The following is a 19402-nucleotide window of genomic DNA, read 5'->3' on the forward strand; positions in this document are numbered from 1 at the left end:
GAAAGCAAGACCAACCCCCTACCATTGCCGCAGAAAAATCACACCACCCCCTCCATTGCTGCCAAGCCCTGGGTCCAGCCAGGCTGGAGCCCTATGCCTGGAGCCCTACTGTCAGTACAGAAGTCTGGGGGGTATGTTCCCCCTATATTCCTCTGACGTGTCACCAATGCTGACAGGTACAGGTCTCAGGACTGGGCTGGCTAATCTGCAGATCTCACTGGGGATTCAGGCTTTCTAGTGATACTGCAACACTAACTGATTTAACACTGTTGAAAGAAATAAAACTGAGGAGAAGGAAAGAACAGAGATGGCTATTGTGTTATTCAGGTCAGGGTCTCAGCTACATCCAGAAGAGAAGGAATCAAAAATCTAGATTAACAGACTTTAAAGGTCAGAAGAAGCCACTAGAACATTTAGTTTTTCTCTTGAACAACACAAGCTATAAAAATCACCCAGTTACCCCTGTATCGATCCAGATATTCTTTAGTCAGACATAAGCTATCTTCCAAAAAATGCAGCTAATCTTCATTAAAGATATCAGTAGACACAGAATCCAATCCACTTAGAGGTTGTTCCAGTGGTTAAGTTGTTCTAGTCACCCTCACTGTTGAAATGTGGACCCTATCTAGTATTAATTAGTTTGGCTTTAACTCCAGTCACTGGTTTTTGTTATGCCTTTCTCTGTTAGCTAAAAAGACCTTCAGTACCTGGTAATTTAACCAAGTGAAGGTGCTTATACACTGTAGTCAAGACACTTGTTGATCTTCTTTGCTATGCTAAACAGACCAAGTTCAGGTTCTTCATTGTCTGAATAATTTTGTGATTCTTCATTGAACACTCGCTAATTGTTCAACAAGCGTTCTGAAGTGTGGATATCTGAGCTGGGCAAAGTATTCTAGTGCCATAAATGGGACAAAGAAAACCTTTCCTAACCACTGCCACCCACTTATACACTCAAGGCTCACGTTAGCCTTCTTTGCCACACCACCACACTGGAAGCTGAGGTTGACTGAATGGCATCCAGCTGGTCAAGATACTCTAGTCATTATTGATCACTACTCTGCCCGTATCATTATTCTCTACTCTACCAACCTGTCAGCTGCAAGCTTAAATCAGCAGTGTTTTTATATTTACTTCTAGATCATTGATTAAAAAGTTGGATACCATCAAACCTAGTACTGATCCCTGAAGAATTCCACTAAAACCACCCTATTTGATGATATTCCTCACTGACAAATGCTTTTTGTGATCTATAAACTAACCAGTTCTTAAAGCATTTAATGTGCCCTTTAATGACACTGCATAATGCTCATTTAGGGTGTTACTATACCTTGCTTGTAAGTCAAGCACATTACAAAACTGTAAGTATAAATGTTGTATCTGTGCAAGTAAAGAAAGCTCATCTCATCAAAAAATAAAATAAGGTCCGTTTGTCAAGACATCTTTTCCATAAATAGAGGACCTTGCACACAGGTCCTTCATATGTGTATGCTCAGTACACAGGTCCTTTATAGGGGCAGGTCTTTTTGCATTGTTTCCAACATACCGCAAAAATGGGTCCCAAAAGGCACATGTTGCTGGTGACTACAGATGTATGCAGGAGAGTGATAAAGAACTGCTAAAGCCCCTATGGTCACAAAGGCCAATTAAAAAGACCCTGTTTGTTTGAAGTATGTTTGAATTACACTAAAGAAAAACCCTTCTGTTTAAGAAAATGGACCTTGGTGAGTTTGTATGTGACAACAAATGCATGAGTGTTTGTATATGTCAATTTATGAGCGTGAGCCCAGAGATCAGAGAGTGCTCCAAAAATCTCTACCCTCAAATTCATATAAAATTAGAGGAAGGTGAATATATCTATATAGAACAGGTGTATGCACACACATACATACACACGCAAGCATTCATGCTCATGCACGCAGACACAGATACATCTGAAACTACACACAATTCCTCTCACTACAACTCCTATTGCAGGGTCCACTCCTGCCATAAAGACGACAAGCTCCATTTCATACTCGAACATCCAGTGTAATCCATTCAGTGAGGGAAAGACAGGTGTTAAAAGAAAAGCAACAATGAAGATGGCACTTGTTCACCCATGGCAGAAGGACCAAAGTCCAGGTGCTAGCGTGAACTTTATTCTATATACAGGAGAGAGGAGAAAGGGCCAGGTGGCCACCTGAATTTATTACTGCATGGAAAAAAAACCCAGTGACAACTGGGGTATAAAGCCAAGGGAGGAGTCTACAAACAGCTGGAAGAACTGAGGAGGGGAGGGAGGGAAGGAGAAAGAGCAAGAGAGAGTGAGTGAGCATGGCTTCACTATACCTTTGGAAACATTCCATCCCCTCCAAATTAGGACAGTGAATCAGCACAGACCATAATCCCATTTTCCCCCCAATGGCAGGAGATGATGACTATTCATTCTTGGCAAGTGTCTAATCAGGTTTCCCTCTTCCGGTCCAGCATTTATTCAGACCCTCTCTGCTCCACTTAAAAGGGGAGTAAGACCTATTACAAGAGAGGCAGTAACATAAGGTGGTATACAAGGATAGAGCATCTTCTAAGAGGAAGGAGTTTGACTTATTTCAAGCTATTCAGGGTATCCTACCAGGATGGCTGGGGTATATAGAATATTTTTCATGAATGAAGGAAATGAAACACACAGTGTGTGAAAGCGAGAAAGATGGAAGTAGAGGGAGAAGCGTGGGAAATGTACAAAAAAATAACAGAAAAAGTAAGGCACGTAGAGAGCAGGACAACAGCACAAGATACACAGCAGAAGCGTGCAGACATCCACAGGCACTGCCAATGGGATTGCTACCCTCTGTGAGGTGGCAGTGAGACATATGTGGACAAGTCACTGTGAGAGCTGTGTTAGGGGCCAAAAGAAGGGACATGGTGAAGGCACTGAGAAGGTAAAACCATTTGCACGCTGAAAGAGCCAACAGAAACTGATCCTCCACCTCTTCAGACTCATCCAGTCCTGTTTCGTTTCTGGACTTGATACAGTGCCTGGCAAAGAGCTTTCCCTCGTTGAAAAGGCAGTACGCAGACAACCAGGGTTTTAATCACAGGAGAGACACCAGGCATCCTCGGACATACACCGTCACAACCCATCAGATAGGCTGTGATTACAAGAGAGGTGGGCAGCCTCTGACGTACAACATCAGCACCCACTAGAAATGGGGCATTTCCACAGTGGAAAAAACTCCTTTACACTCAGACAGGAAATTCCTGTTCATTACTTGGTTTACCATTCTGTTTCTTTTGGTTCCTTGGGTTGAGGTGAAGGACCCAAATACTAAAATTATCTTGGTTCTGCATCAGCTCCTCCCTAACGCTCCCTTAGCAATGCACTTGTGGCTGGAAAAAGATGCCTTCTTATCCCAGAGTATCAGAATTATACACATGAAACTACACTTAAGGGAGATCCAGCCCTACAATACGTATGGTGGTATATGAAGTTGTATCCCATGAGCTCTGTAGCGTAGAAAGTGCCCTTGGGATTCATAGTTCAACTGAAGGAGTGATATATGTGTGTTTGCGGGAGAAGGACTCTCCCTTTCCACCATATGATTTTATACTACTCTCCAAGCCAGATGGGCAATGGCATAATTAGAGCATTGACCTGGGGCTGGTGGGTAGGCACTGGAAAAAAAAAAAGTTTCCTACTGGTGGGCAGCCCCATGATTGTAACTGGGATTGTGGTAGCAACCAGAAAATCACCACTGCCCCTGTGTCTGGTTACATCCTTATGCTGTTGCAGATGGGTACCAGTTGGGGAAGCAGTGGCTAAAGAGGGGCAGGATACAAGGCATCTGCACATCCTGGATGAAGTCCCTTCTTCCTCTCTTTTGAAACTACTTGCATTTGGAGAGGAAGAAGAGCTGATACAACGTAGCTTCCCAGATATGGCCATCATTGGGGCATTACCATGAAACACATTCTTCCAGCTACTCACTGCCATCTCATTCCTGGCAATTCTGGGTTCCACAGATACCAGTGTTATTGCTTTGATTAGGCTTGTATGGTACAATGTCCCTTCACTACAGATCTCTCTGGCCCTGACTGAAGTCTATGTGGAGAAGAGGATGACCATCTGTTTCAGAGAACTGCCTCCTCCCTATCTCTCCTATACAAGCAAAATCTTAGTACATGAGAGAGAAATAAAGAAAAAACATGATCCCAACTGTAGAACTAAGTCAAACACATAGGGGAAGGCTTCACATACTCCAAATGACACTTGCCTGTTCTGTGAGCCAAGGTGAAGGAAGCATGGCTAGAACTGCTACCTGAAACTTGGATTTTCTCCACTTCTGCATAATAGAATTTCAAGACTTACCTGGGGACACCAGGAGGAGCACGGTTGGGCCTAGATGGAACCTGAGGTGGGGGCCCAAAAGGATCAGGGGAGGCACCTGGCCTGGAGGGCACAGGGGGAGCACCACCCAGTGTGGATCCACCAGCAGGAGGAGGTCCAGGAGCCGGACCTCGAGACAAAGGTCTGGCTGGTGGAACAGCGGGAGCTCTCCTCTGTGGTGTAGGGCTGGACGTAGGAGACCTAACAAACAAAGAGAAGTTCAACTGCAACCACAGGCACATATGATAACCCATGTCACCTTCAAAATTCCATCCTGCCTTCAGGACCACTTCAGTACCCATTTTGCCTTCTCCATTCTCTCTTCCAGATACCTCCAACCCCTGAGTCACCTTCCAAATCCCTCAAACAGTCTCCCCATAGGAAGAGCATCCAGCAGCCCAACATCTCCTGCAAGACCCCAGCAGCCCCTATATACATTTTCAAGGTCCCAGCACCCTCCACGTAAACTTTTAGTATTCCAAAACCTTTCATCACCCTGGAAGCCCTCATATTCCAGAAGGAGGCTCCATCTGGCCCTTAAAGAGGCATCAGGCAGTTCTGTGGGGCTCTCCCCCTGAGCCTCTGGTACCTGCGTCCAGATGGTATGTTCTGCACCTGCAGCCAGGAGTCGTCCACCGGCGGAGGCATCGGGGTGCTGATGGTGGTGGTGTTAATGTCCCCTATGATGTTGAGTGCCTCCTTCAGGGCATGGTACATGCGCAGCATCTCATCACGCCGCTGGGCCTGCTCTGCTGACTCTTCCATGAGGGTGTTTTGATCTCCACAAGAATACAGGTTTGCCAGTAACTCTGAGTGGATAAAATCCTTGGTCTGTAACAGGGCAGAAGAAATGGAATCATAGTAACAAAGCCTCCTCTAAATCATTACGCCTCCAAAGGCTTCTTCTCTACTCATCCCTCTTTTAAACTTATTCTCTGATCTACCTTTAGTTTATCACTTAACTCTTTCTGTCTATTTCTCTCCTTTTTCCATTCAGTTTCTCCCACATTCCTTAGAGGGATGGGCAGCATGATACCTACGTTGTTTATCATGAGATGCATAATGGTCTTAGGCATGAGGTCTCGGATGGTTTTGTTGACAATTCCCATGTAAGAGTCCACCAAGTTTCTGATGGTTTCCACTTGTCTCTCCAGTTGAGGATCCATGGAGTGCATGAAGCTGTCTGAACCATTTTCCTCCGTTTCACTTGCCTGTAAAAGGAGCACAGAAGGGAGAAGCAGGGATTGGAAAGAGATAAGACAACTCTTTAAAAGAAAAGGGGCCACAAAAGCAAACAAGAAACAACTAGGAAGAGATTGGGGAACTTCACACTGCAGCACAGGTTGCAACTCAATTTATTTGTTGTGTTATAACAACAACTCCTAATACATTGCTCAGCTTGCAAAGCCATTTAAAATTTTCCTGGTTTCAACTCAGAGAAAGGACCATAACTGAGTTTTGTGTTAGCACAATCCATTCTACCTCCATACAGAACAGGTAGCTAGTGGACAAGTGGCAAGTCCAGTTACTAAGCATCTTTAGTGGCATGCAATTTTCCTTAAATCAGTCATACCTATTGTGCCTTTGAATAAAAATTCATTCAGGAGGTGTGCAAGCACACGTGCACAAGTGCATCAGTGTGCTGGGATGGATGGATCCAAATGGTGTATGCAAATACAGCTAGTGTGTGCAAGAGTTGAACCCCATATACTAGTGTATACAAGGGAAATGAATACCAATATAATCAGTCATTGCTGCAAGTAAATGAACCCAAATACACATATAATTACATACATATGTTGTCTGTGATATTAATTTGCCCTTTGGCACATAATGGTGTATGTGTAGGCATATCTGCATGCATTTATTCTCAGGTGTAAGATGTAAGCACAGCATGGGTAGATTGATACCAGGATACTAATATCTGGAAACAGTGTTAGTTAGGATTCCAGTTCTATCAGTCAGCTCAGGCTGGAACTCTAAGCATGTGATGTTTTCTTCCCTGATAAGAGGAGTAGGGGAAAGGGTGCTGTTTATAAAACAGTTTAGTACTCCCTGATATCTCTTGCTATCTAGCCAGGTATGTCTAATTTGCCCATCACTGGGTGCGTCTACACGTGCGCTTTAATGCACATCAGCTTGTTTTAGTGTGCACTAAAGCATCACAAAAAGTATATTTGGCTAATGCACATCAATATTAGGCTAATGCACCTTTTTTCTAGTACCTTACAATGGAGGTACTAAATTTAATGCTCATTAGCAAAAGTGCACTAATGAACGTGTAGATGCATCAACCACTGTTACAACCAAGCTAAAAATCACAGTGGAAGGAGCAGCTATAGCTTTAAGAAGGGGTGCTCATCCTTGCTGTTACTGTACCTGACAAACAAGGGGAGATGAAAGAACGTACATGGTTTGAAGGAAGGGACAAAATTAAATAACCCATAAAGAGGGGGTGAGTGATTGGCTGCAATGCTAACTCTCCGCCAAAGGGAGCTGGAGTTCTACTGAGAAAGCCCTTGACAGTGATAATGTAAGGAAAAATAGCTTCTTTGCAAAACAGCAGTTTATAAATCACGAAATGCTCAATACCTAAACACGACAGCACAACAAACAGTCAGGCCTCCCGAGACAAGGAAGGGGTTCCAGGGAGGGAAATGTTTTTAAAAAATGATGCATTATGAATAAGATTTTTTAATCAAGAAGGCTGTGCAAGCTTTTCATTTTCATTGCTGAGCCATTTCCCCTCAATATTCCATACAGTCAATACTTCCTTTTGTAATCATAATTATTATTATTTCTTACCTTTATAATGGCCTTCAGCTCAAAAGATTCCAAAGTACCTTAGAAATTTTGGACCTGATCCTGCAACTCTTGCATATTGACACCAAAGCAACATTCATATAAAGTGTTTGTAAAATGTTTCAGATAGAACAGTAGCATTTTACACTATATTTGAATTGCAGTAAATGTCTACGTAATCTGCAGGACAAAAGAGACTCTGGCCTAAGGTTTACAGGACTGGCTCCTGCTTAATATTTGCTGGTTAAAAAGCTGTAGGGATGTGCACTACAATCTCCTGTTTTCATGAGATTGTAAATCCCTGAACATTTCTCCATTTGGCCTGATGTCTTCCGTGCCTCTTTCTGGTGATCAACAAACATTAACAACAAACCTCTCTGTGAAAAGGGGAGCCCTAATACTCCTTGCATAGATGGAGAAACTGAGTTAAAAAGAGTTTGTATAGTCAGCGTCTTTTAGTGAATCAGTGGAACAATCCAGAAAATAAAAAATAGGTCTTTTAACTCTAAATCCTGAGGCAAAAGCACAAGCACCTTTTTTCCCCACATGAAAGCATTTTGGGATTCTTTAGCAAAGATATACATGCACATAGGCACAGAGTGAGGAAGAGAGAGATCCCTTTACCCATAACTGCAATACAACCCAGACAAGACAACTATCTCTAGAGAGAAACCTGGTAACTGTTTAACAGTGCACAGCAACACAATAGCATATTTGAAAAGACTCATCCATTTGGGATTAATTTAAATTCAGTTTTCAAGGCAGGAAGGATGTTGCTGTTCATATATTAATATGCTATTTAAAAATCTCTATTTTTTTTTTTTTTTTAATATTCCTCTTTCAAACTCTCCAATTTGAAAGACTTGCAGCAGTTTAGGAGATGGAGTAGAGTATTATACTTTTCCAACTGGAGGGAAAACAACCCAGTAAAGAATGGATTATTTTCTTTTATTCTGCCTCTGTTTCCCCTTGGTTTTTTTGTTTGAACTTCTGCTGGAAGGATTTTAAGTATCCCCAAAGGGATGGATGGTCCCACAGTCTAAGAAACAAAGGTTTAGAGAGCTGGAAATCAGACATGACGACTCAAAAAAGGAGGATAAAAAGCAAAAAATAACGTTCTGATGAGATTCAGAAATCAAACACCAAAGAGCAGTGATAAAAAGAGAAAAAGAAGAACCCAAGCCAAGAACAGAAACAAACAGCAGATGAGCTGACAGAAGGTATAAAGAGAGGGAGGAGGAGCAAATGCCTCTCAGGAAACAATGACAAAAAGGAAAATAAAAAGGAGAAACTGAAAAAGAAAAACAAATCAAAACTAGCTGATAAGAGCCCCCAAAGGGCAACATAGGTAGAGATGGTATCACTTACTTTGTCTTTGTCCTGGGCAGGTCAGTTTGAGCACAAAAACCACCAAGAACAAAAAGGGACAAAAATAAAAAAAAAGATTTTAGTTGATTTCAGAGGCAGAAGCAACTACTATACAGTAGCACTGAATGGAACTAAGGCTGAAACCCCCTCAAAAATACAAGCCAAAGGGATTAAGTCAAGCCCTGTGCCACTGAGGCCAAATGGATTGGTAACTAAATTGAACAGTCAAAATGGGAACCTCTGCAAAGGAACATGGCTCATTAAGCATGGATATCAAGGGAAAGATACTTAGCCATAATAGCTTATCATTACTTCCTCCTCAGATGGGCTCTTGCACTCGACTATTGATAGAAATTGCAATGCTTCTGAAAAGTATAAAATATTCCAAATAATTCCTTTGCATCACCAATAGATGAGACATGTCCTTTACTGAGCATGGACTATGCTGCTCCTGGGTCTGGTCCAAAACCCAGTGAAGTCACTGGGAGTCTCTCCATTGATTTCAGTGGCTTTGGGCAAGCCCCATAGTCTCCCTACTCCTCAGTTGCTTTCCCACCAAAGTGGTTATAGGATAAAAACCAACCAATGAAAAAAAATGATCTTCAAGTCTAGGAGGAAAGATGGATGAACCTCCACCAAGAAACACAAGTGTCTTAAAAACTGACAAGTCAGTAATTATCTATTCTAATGGCAAGCATTTATAATAGCTTTCCTCACCCTCAGAGACTGAAAAGCCCCTCAGGCCTCTCTCTCGGTATCAGAGTGTACAGTATGATATATAATATACTACTACTCAGGATATTTATTTATTTTTTTAGAGAGAACTGAAGGCTGGTAGTTAAAGAATTACAGGAAAATGTCAGCAGAAAACAACATGGCATCTGCATGGCCCGAGGAACCTTTCTACCAAAGGGGAATAAGACATCTAACAAGAGTAATATAAGAAAAAAAATTCCTGAACAGAAAACATAGTGGTAGCAAAGCTATAGAGCTCTTAATCAGCAAAGATACTGAAAGGTTATGACTCTGGTTACCATTATGCCTCAGTTTGGGGGAGACAAGCCATCAAGTGGTAAGGCAGTTAGGATTTCAAATGCTGTGTTGTTTCTCTTCATTTTGGAGCACAAGCCCAAAAGTGTGGAGCTAGAGAAATATTTGCAGGAAGATTCAATGACTCCTGTCTTCTCAACTTTTCTGAGCAGAGGAATGTTTGTCACTGTTGAGCTAAGCTACTTCCACAATCTGTCTAAGAAAATCTCAAACTATTGGCCATACAGCCCATACAAGAAAAGAAAAAGAAAAGAAGAGCTAGGTCTGCCTTCTCCCACTTGAAAGTTAGTAATGGCTTAATTCTACCCACCCACACCAAGGGAAGAAGCAGTGCTTACCAGAGGATAATGATAGCAAGAAATTCTATGTCCCACCCAGATCTACCCTACCAGAAAAGGTGACAGAAATAAGGCCATCACAGTGGGTTGTTTGCTTGGGTTTTTCAATAAAAAGAGGCCATATTTCAGAGATTTTTCCTAAGACGCTTGTACTCGTTTCTTTGTCATCTCCTGTTATTGCTGACAACTAAATTCCCAACTTACCCCAACACGTTCTGGGTAAACTCCTGCACGCAAGAAGGAAGCTTTCCAGCTGTCAACCTCCTCCTGGGTCTCGCAGGCCAGCTCCAGCTGCCGATAGTCTTTGTAAACGTTCCTAAGAAATGAGACAGAAAGATTACTTCACTCCTCCATGGCAAAATAAACCCCTCAAAAACCCATTTGCTCATCTCTACCAATGACCCAGGCACCAGACCAACTCGATCATAAAGAGACTACTCTTGGCAGATTTGAGAGAAGGATTCCCTTTTCAAAGTCATTCACTCTTTGGCTTCTTCACACTCTACTACAGTCCCTCTAATTCCTGGGACCTTCTTTATTAGCTCACTGAAGAAAGTCATGTTGAACTAAATCTTTAAAGTGTTGAGGACAGACAGCCTGGCTAACTGAAAGCTAGAGTCGCACTGCATGGTACATGCATGTTTCCTAATGGCATACCCAACCCATCTGGACAGGCCATTACTTCCAAGAGGTCCCACCCATCCACTCCCTCTCCTTTGGAAGAGGAGTCTGGGGCAGGGCCAGACATGTTCTGGAGAAAGAAAAGCACCTCTGCTCAGTGTTGAAGAGAGCAAAGATATGTTTGCTGGACATGAAACCTTTCTCAACGTCCCGCAGCTTCAGGTTATCCACTGGCAGCATGTATTTCTTCTCCTTCTCCTGAAAGAAGAGGAAGAACAACTAGTCATTCATTGCCACAGACAAAGCCCTCATCTACTCCAGGAGTCAGTCAGCACAGCTGTCAAACTGACTCCCCCACTCACTCCAAAATTCAAGTCTCCATCGGTCAGCAACAAGAACCTCCCCAATTTCCACATCCCCCCTGACAGTCAGTCAATGACCGGACATTCAAAGCACAGCTCCTTCACCCCTTCAAGAAGTCAGTCCACAATTGGGTGCTCCAAGCACAGCTCTCATCCCTTCAAAGTATCAGTCAGCATGGCCCTCGCCACCAAGTTTCTTCATTCCTAAAAGCAGCCAGTCAGCAGGGAGATGCTCTCAGTTTAAGTCAGTCAGCAATGACCCCCATACAGCTTAGTCAGAAATGATGCCCTCGCTACCCAGCTCCCTCATCCTCTCACGCGGTCAGCAACAGGCCTGTGTGTTAGGCAGGGCACTAACAGGCTAAGCCCCTTCCTTCACGCAGTCAGTCAGCAACAGGGTCCTCACTGCCCAGCTCCATTACCCCCTCAAGCAGTCAGCCAGTCACAAAACATTCACAGCTTAATTTCCCTTTTGTCTCTCAGGTGGCCAGGCACAGGGCACTCAGCCAGGCATCTTCTTCTTGCAAGCAGTCAAGGCTTTTGTACACATCTTTTTTTGCCCTTTCTTGCGCTCCGACAGCGTGACCATCTGCACGAGTGGGTTTTCCGGATGTTTTAAAAGTCCCTCATGCATGAAACTCCTCAGACATAGCTTAGCTTGGCTCTCTGTGAATTAAAGCATTACATCCATGGATTCGTTACGTGCAAACACAACTTGACTCCACAATTGTCTTAAGGAGTCAGTCAATCTCACAGACAAATTCTCCACTCCATTAAAAAAACAAAACAAAACAACACAATAATGTTCTGATGAGATTCAGAAACCAAAAAAAACCAATAAGCAGGGAGTCTGGCTCCATCATTGCCTCAGTCAGCAAATAAGCCTTTTCAACCCCACTCCAAAACCTTGTCCAAGAATCAGTCAGAAAGGGGATTTCATAGCTTTATTCTACTACCCCTTTAAGATCATCAGACAGGCTCTCCCAGTTCTTTCAAAGAGTGACCAGGCACTCGCAGACCACCTCTTCCAAGACCTCAAGCAGCCAGGCAGTGCAGGGGTCCCCACAACACAAATCCCTCACTCTTTCAAGGAGGGAGTCCTCCCAGCTCCACTCCATTATGCTTTCTAGGGGTCAGTCTACAAGGGGTCTTCACTGCCCAACTTCCTTTCACTTTAAAGAGTTAGCCAGGAATGAACCCTCAGAGCAGGGCTTTTCCATCCCTTGAAATCATCTCTCAGTTTTAGGAATCTCACCAGCTGGGTCCTCAGTTCCCTCAAGAAAATCAGTAAACAACAGGGCCCTGGTAGGGGGCCACCACAGTTTAGCTCCACCATCTTCTCAAGGAATGAGTCCATAAGGGAATCTTACACCACCTTCTTGTGAGTTAATTGGCAAAGGTTTTTCTTCCTTTGAAAAGACAGTCAGTGAAAGGGTCTGGACAGTTAACTCCACTGTCTCCTCATGGCATCCACCTGTAATGAGGTTCTCACAGCTTAACTCCTGCTCCTGTTAAAGGAAACGGTCAACAACCAGATTCTCATAGCTGGGCTCTTCCATCCTCTCCAAGGGTCTGTCAGGAACAGAGACCTCACAGGCAGTATTCTTCATCCTCTCAATGAACTAGTTAGCAAGGACAGCCAGATTCTCCATTCTGCCTAGGAGTCAGCCAGTAACAAGGTCCTCACAGTCCAAACACAGGGGCTACAGCCTGGTTCCCTCAACCCCTCAAGCAGCCTGTCAATAGTGGGTCATTCACAGACAAATACCCTCATTTTCTCAAGGAGTTAGTCAAAAAGGGGGTCCCTGTAACACCACCCCTTCATTCCTGAAACAAATCAGTCAGCTTGGCAAACCTCCCAATACAACTCCCGTATTCTTTCAAGCAGTCAGTCAGCCAAGGGACCCTGCTTTCCAACACTCTTGTCCACTACCTCCTAATTCAAGAAAACCCGTCAACAGGGAGGCAATCAGAGCGTGGGTCTTTGAGTTCCTGCAGGAACTCAGTCAGGGGGCCCTCAAAGTCCAAATTTTTCATCCATAAAATGAATCAGGTCAGCAAGAAGAACTTTGTAGCCTCAATCACAGCAGAAGCCCCTCAGAGTTAGGCATCAGCCTGGGCCTCACAGCCCACCTCTGCCGTTCTGTCAAGAAATTCAGCTAGCAAGGAGGACTTCACAGCCCTGCTCTGTATCACTTCACCAGCAACTGGGCCTCACAGCCTGGCTCCTCCAGCTCCTCAAGGAGTCAGTCAGCAACCAAGCAGTCACAGCTCAATTTTCCATGCCTCCAAGAAGTCAAGTCAGCAATGCTGCACTCTCCGTACAGCATCACCATCCTATTAAAACAGTGGTTCTCAACCTTTATGGACTTGAGGCACCCCTCCGCAACTTTTGTGAATTGTGACAGCCGTTTTCAAAAAAATAAAGTATATATTATAATACTTACCTCCTTGCAGAGGGGCCAGGCAGGGACAAACCTGAGTTTATGAATATCTCACACCCTGTGGCACCCTTCAAAGGATCTGGGAGCAGCCAAGAGCATGTGGCACTTTGGTTGAGAATCACATCCACTGGGCCATCTCAGTCAGATACCTTCGTCCCCTCAAATAATGATTGAGCAATGGAACATTTACAGCCAAATACATGATTCCTTTCTATCTAATAGGTTTAGGATTTTATATCACACTCGGTGCCTTTGTATTTTTTCTGCGCTTCCTTCTTCAAGTCTCTGCATTAGAGAGCCTCTCTCAGTGACCAGCCACATTCACAATGATCCCATTCCTATTCTTCTTTTTTATCCTACATGGCACATGGCTTTTCCCACCCCCCAATTCTTCATCCCCTAGTTCCATTGAAATGCAGTGGGCTTGTCGACAGGTGTGCTTTTTTAATGCTCATTAGCCTATTTTAATGCACATTAAAGCATCACAAAAAAACCATGCACTTTCGCTAATGTGCATTAAAATAGGCTAATATGCCTTTTTTCTATTACCTCACAATGGAGGGCTTTATTTACACCTGCAAGCACCACAGCACTGGGCGATTTGAAAAGTGTCTGGCGCTGCTATGTTTGCAATTGTATATGTGGTGAAATGCGCATCAGCGCAAAAAAAGTGGCGGTGCGCTTTTGAACTAAAACGCTTCAGAGATGCTTTCATTCAAAAGTGCACCACCACCATTTTCTGCGTGCCAATGCACATTTTGCTGCTTATGCAACTGCATACGGCGCTGCCCAGTGCGCACCAGCTCACAAGAGGAGAAGACTCGATTAACTGGTTTTCCATGCCTCCATGGATTCATCGATTAATCCATGGAGGCAGACTCGATTAATCGAGTCTGCTCCAAAGCGGCAGATCTCTGGCGTGTTGCGGGGCAGAAAGGTGTGTATAAGTGCCCAGAGATACTCAATTTAATGTGCATTAGCAGAAGCGCATTAATGAACATGTAGATGCACCCAGTGCCATCTTCTTGTAAAGTATCACCAGCCATCTGATTTGGGGGGGAGTTAATTATTTGTTAGTCCCGAGTTTAAATAAATCAGGTGTGATAAAATAATGTCACCATGGTTGCAGTTAGAAGACTTTTCCCTAGAACCCTTATTCTTAGGGTTCTAGGAAAAAAACAAGTCATTTGACATGGAGACTGATAATTTCTTTAGTCCTTAGAAGAAACTAAAACCCATTTCTCTTTCAGAAGAACTTGTATGTCCGATGCATTCTGCTGCTTCATCCCATACCATGAAAAGATTGTTCTCTTAAAACAATAATAGTGACTTACAAAATAAGGCGCTGTAAGCTTAAACTGCAGCTTTATGGTTGCTATGCTATAGGGTATTTTAGGACCAATTAAAGACCTTTTATACAGAAAATTAGTAACAGTCTTCACTGAACATCTGAGCCACTGTCTTTCTTCTGACGACCAGAAGCCCAGCTGAGACAGGCTGTTGGCCTTGGGAAAGAAATGTTAAAAACAATGCTTAAATTTAAAAAAAAAATGACTGATGATATTGAATGTCTAATTTTTTGTGTGTCCAATTTAAAAGAGATAATTTTCAGAGAGTAACATGCCCACAACTTTCTGGCAATTGGCCCTCTGTGGTGAGGAGACCAGCTAAGCAGTAAGGCAGGCAAAAAAAGGACATCAAATTTATACCAACAAAGTCACTAGCCCTGATGGTTCTGTTGTGCTCTCGCCCATGGACTAGTTTAAAGTCCCACCACTGTAGAGTCACAAAGATATAACAAAGCTTAATTCTGAAATCTGGTTTCAGAGATAGATAATAGTTGGTTGATTTTTGGAGTACTTTGGCTTTAACTGTAAAAAATTAAGAGGGACAGCAGAATCTGATCTTCAACAGGTACAAATATGGGATGATTCCAGTCTTAATTAGAGTAAATTTGGATTTACACCAAATGTAACAGATGAATTTGACCCAGTGTCCCTACTTGTGAGCATACAATTCTGGCCAGGTATTGTTATAACAAAAATGACCAAAAGGTGGAGCTAGCATACCAGCATCCTGAATGCAGCATGTAGGTACCCAAGACTCATAGGGAAATGCAGAGTATGAGTGTGAGTGTGTACACATGATGCAACTGTTCCCCCATGTCTAGTTTGTTCATCAATGACAACCTTGGCTGGAAATATGAAACAATGTGATCCTCCACAAGGGAAAGCAGAATGGAAAAGGCAGGCAGGCTGTGAGAAAGGAGCTTAAAAATCTAACCAGAAAAATATGGGAGCAGAGAAGCAACTGTAAATGACGACACTGCTGACATGTAATTGATAGATGGAATCAACTTTCAAAAAAAAATGATCTGGTCAGTTTAATGACCCAAAGACTTTAGTCAGCTCACCAAATTTCATACATTTATATCAGCCCTTCCATGCGCAGCTTACACATCCACTGAAATGGTCAAGGCTGTATATGCTACAATATTTCCAAAATAATATAGCATGCAGCAACATGTCCCAGAGACTCATGTGTTTTTCAGGATACACAAGACAGGTGTTATGTGGTCTGGAGAGCCAAATGAAAGGAGTGGCATTCAGGTATTAGTTCCTTTGGACTTTTTGTTGAGATCATCAAGCAAGATAAATCCCAAATGTAGGGAGCTGGGTTTTTGTGATGTGGATAGCTGTTGACTAGGGAATAGCAGAGACCTATAAAGCTCATTTCATTTTCTGGAAGTCACAAACAGTTTCCAGACTGCAATAAAACTTTCAGATGCTACTGTTCTGGGTTAGAGTTGAACTGCTGACCTAAAAACAAATGCCACTCATTGGTAAGCTGCTCAGCCAGCCAGCTTCCTGTCCCTAAACCACCAACCTTTCCTTAGTGAAACTACCAAAGTATCATCTATATGCTATCTCCAAGCTACCAGAGAGAGTGGCTTGTACAAAGATGCCAGGTAAAAGAATAGGACCTTGGAAAGGCTCTCTGTCTCTTTGCATAATGTCAAGAAAGTAGGTAGCAGCTGAAAGAAGAAACATTCTCTGGCAAAACAAAATCAAGCCACCAAACACTGAGGGAAACAGAATGCCTCCTGTCCTGGACAATGGAATATGTGATCTTCAGCCTAGAGCCATTTGGTTTCCATTAAGACCCGAAAGCTCTTTCCTTCATCACAGGGATTGCTTCTGTGACACTCCCAACTTCCCCCATGCTGTCACTCCCATATGTCAGTACACCAGTGCCAAGATTTTCACCTCTGGGAACAGATGCTGATCTCAGTTGCAGCAAAATAAATCTAAAAAATGTCAATGGCATTAGCATTAGGACCAAGTGCTGGCCTGACTAAAACCAATGGAAAATCTGGCTTAATTTTAACAATATCAGGATTTGGCATTCTCTCTAGGTTTACACTACTGAAACAAAAGGCAGAATCTGGAACCTTGACTCAAAGGACAGTAGGAACCACACATCAGAATAAGAATTTATACTCAGAGTGTAGAAGGAACTAATACATTAGTGCCAGGCTTCATCCTCATAAGCTCTGAAGAAAGTGAATTCCATCATACAAAAAGCTAGTACTAGGTTCCCAAACTCTGAGGGCAGCATATCTGTGCCCTGGAGCAAGATTCAAATTCATATCCTCTAGTCTAGCAGCAGCTAGACTCACATTCCTATTCACTAGTGTAAGATTTCAATTGTCAGGTCTCAGGGGTGATGAGAGCCATATAAAAGCCAGAGCACTGATGCCAGGATGTAAATCCCCAGACTTCAATATGATGTATACAGACACATTAAGCCACTTCTGCTCTAGCCCCCCCATTTCCCCGCACCTACACCCCCCTCTCAAAAATCCTAGCTCTATTCTTTCCATCTTCTCAGTTTTCAGTTCAGCCTGTTTTATATCAATGCTCTGACTTCATTTCCTGAATGTAGAGACAGGAAAGTGTGTAATGAGCTGCCGAGGGCTGAGGCTTTCAAAGATTTGGCTGAGGCCCGGTACCATGTGTTAGCAATCAGGCAATATATGCGGTGGCTGAGACATCGCAGAAGCGACTTAGCCAAAGTGGGAGGAGGCTCTTTCCTCCAGTTTGAGAGACGCAGAAGAAACTCAGAGAGAGGGAAGACTAGGTGCCAGGACAGCCCAGGATAGGGAAACTGGCTTTGTGGAATATGGTTCAAAGTCCCCAGCTTGATTGAAAAGGTCTGTGCTGTTCATCACGCCTGTCCTCTTGGCTGTAAGGCAGAAAAGCGACTGTAGCAAAGGAAAGGCTGCACTCTTAGCTGCACAACATAATATTCCATAAAACAGGCATATAGCTCAGGAATAACTCCACACAGCTGAGAGGTATAGGGGAGGAGGTAATGTGCTGGGCTGCAGAAATTAGGAGACTTAAAGTGCAAATATTAGGGAAGGAGTATTAGGGTTGTAGGGTCTCATAAGACCTGATCAGTCTTGCACCTTTTAAGGGCCAGCAGTCCTAAGTGCAATCATAATGTTTGTGAGGGGGATCTGGACTGCAGCAGAGGTATTTTTTCCACAGGGGGAAGATTTAGGGAGCTCTTACAAGAGGTCTACACTTTGTGTATGCCTTGAGGCAGAGTTCCACAAACATCACCACAGAAGTAGAATTTGGAGTCAAGGCAAAGGTGAAATTTATTAGCCATTACCCTTTTACAGAAATAATAGATTCCTTAGGGCTCTTCAAATTGGAAAGGCAGTCTTCATTCTTGGGATGGACAAGGCTGCAGGCACATCTACATGCACATTAAAATGCTTTTCCTAACGCGCATTAAATTTAGTACAGTACCTCCAATGTGAGGTACTAACCAAATGCACATTAGGCTACCCTATTGTGCAATAACAAAATGTGCATGGTTTTTAAGTCACACTTAATGTGCAGTAGCCTGTTTTACTGCGCATTAGTGTAATAGCATGGTTTTTTATGCGACACATTAATGAACAGTAAAACAAGCTACTGAGAATTAAAGTGCACTTGTAGATACACCTGGCATCAGATATTTAGTGTTTTCAGACGTAGTTCCAAAGGAAGATCTATCCAAGACCAACAGCCCACTGCAGTTAGTTTCTTAGCCAACAGCACTCAAGGAAGTGATGTGGCCTGAATCACAGTCACCTTTGACTTCCCAGGCTGAATAACCACATGCCCATTTCCAGCTGGCTCAGCTGGAGGCAACCTTTGGTATAAACCCAGAAAAAGGGCCTGAATTGACCTCCAGAACCACAGTAAGAGGCCTTAACCACTCTGCCAGATTTCCCCAGACTACTTATAAAATATCTGCCTCAGCTAAACATTACCCCATCTGGAGCCTGTACTATGCAGTCAATTTTCTCAGTGTTACATTCAGCAACATTGTATTACAATGGCCAGAATAGGGACTTCTGCTCCATATTGTCCTATTTTTCCTTGAGTACGAGATCTTCTTTATTGCGTCTCCAATCCAACCCTTCCATACAGTCTGCTCCCAATATTCTGCGCAAGCCACTGCTTCTGGTGTTGGTATTGCCAGATCTTGTGGGGTGCATTGTGGTGCTATGTTGCATCTCAGGAGATCATCCATTATGAGATTTAAATGGAGAAAAATTAATTTTATTCTCCCCCATTCCTCCCATGATCCTCTCTATAATACCTGTACCTAATTTTCATCCACACACTGAAAGGAAAATTTCTCATAAAAATACTGCATTGCTTCACTGTGGGTGTGTCTACAGATGTTGCTATGGTGACATTGTTTCATAGATTTCATAGACATTAGGGCTGGAAGGGACCTCGGAAGATCGAGTCCAGCCCCCTGCCCAAAGGGCAGGAAGTCAGCTGGGGTCATAGGATCCCAGCAAGATAAGCATCCAATTTGCTCCTGAAGGTGTTCAATGTAGGTGCTTGAACCACCTCCGATGGCAGGCTGTTCCAGACCTTGGGGGCTCGGACAGTAAAGAAATTCTTCCTTATGTCCAGCCTGAAACAGTCTAGCAGTAGTTTATGACTGTTCGACCTCGTCATCCCTTGGGGCGCTCTGGTG

At 43.3% G+C, this 19402-nt stretch overlaps 1 protein-coding gene across 14 annotated transcripts in view; it reads right to left on the minus strand.

The window, feature by feature from the left end:
• The window catches only part of DNM1 (dynamin 1), a 123957-nt gene that overhangs the window by 13675 nt on the left and 90880 nt on the right, over window positions 1-19402 (minus strand). For 9 of the 14 annotated variants that reach the window (XM_019510575.1, XM_019510580.1, XM_019510577.1 and 6 more), the window contains 6 exons: window positions 10694-10803; window positions 10129-10240; window positions 8537-8548; window positions 5407-5577; window positions 4956-5197; window positions 4349-4567 (listed from right to left, as the gene is read on the minus strand). In XM_019510575.1, coding sequence (XP_019366120.1) covers window positions 4349-4567; window positions 4956-5197; window positions 5407-5577; window positions 8537-8548; window positions 10129-10240; window positions 10694-10803 — 866 coding nt within the window. The remainder of the gene's footprint in view (window positions 1-4348; window positions 4568-4955; window positions 5198-5406; window positions 5578-8536; window positions 8549-10128; window positions 10241-10693; window positions 10804-19402) is intronic. The other 5 variants (XR_002096204.1, XR_002096206.1, XR_002096203.1 and 2 more) reach the window with 2 other exon arrangements.

This window comes from Gavialis gangeticus, unplaced genomic scaffold (genome assembly GCF_001723915.1).
Source record: "Gavialis gangeticus isolate Ggan-Ray unplaced genomic scaffold, GavGan_comp1, whole genome shotgun sequence".
Taxonomy (NCBI): Eukaryota; Metazoa; Chordata; order Crocodylia; family Gavialidae; genus Gavialis; species Gavialis gangeticus.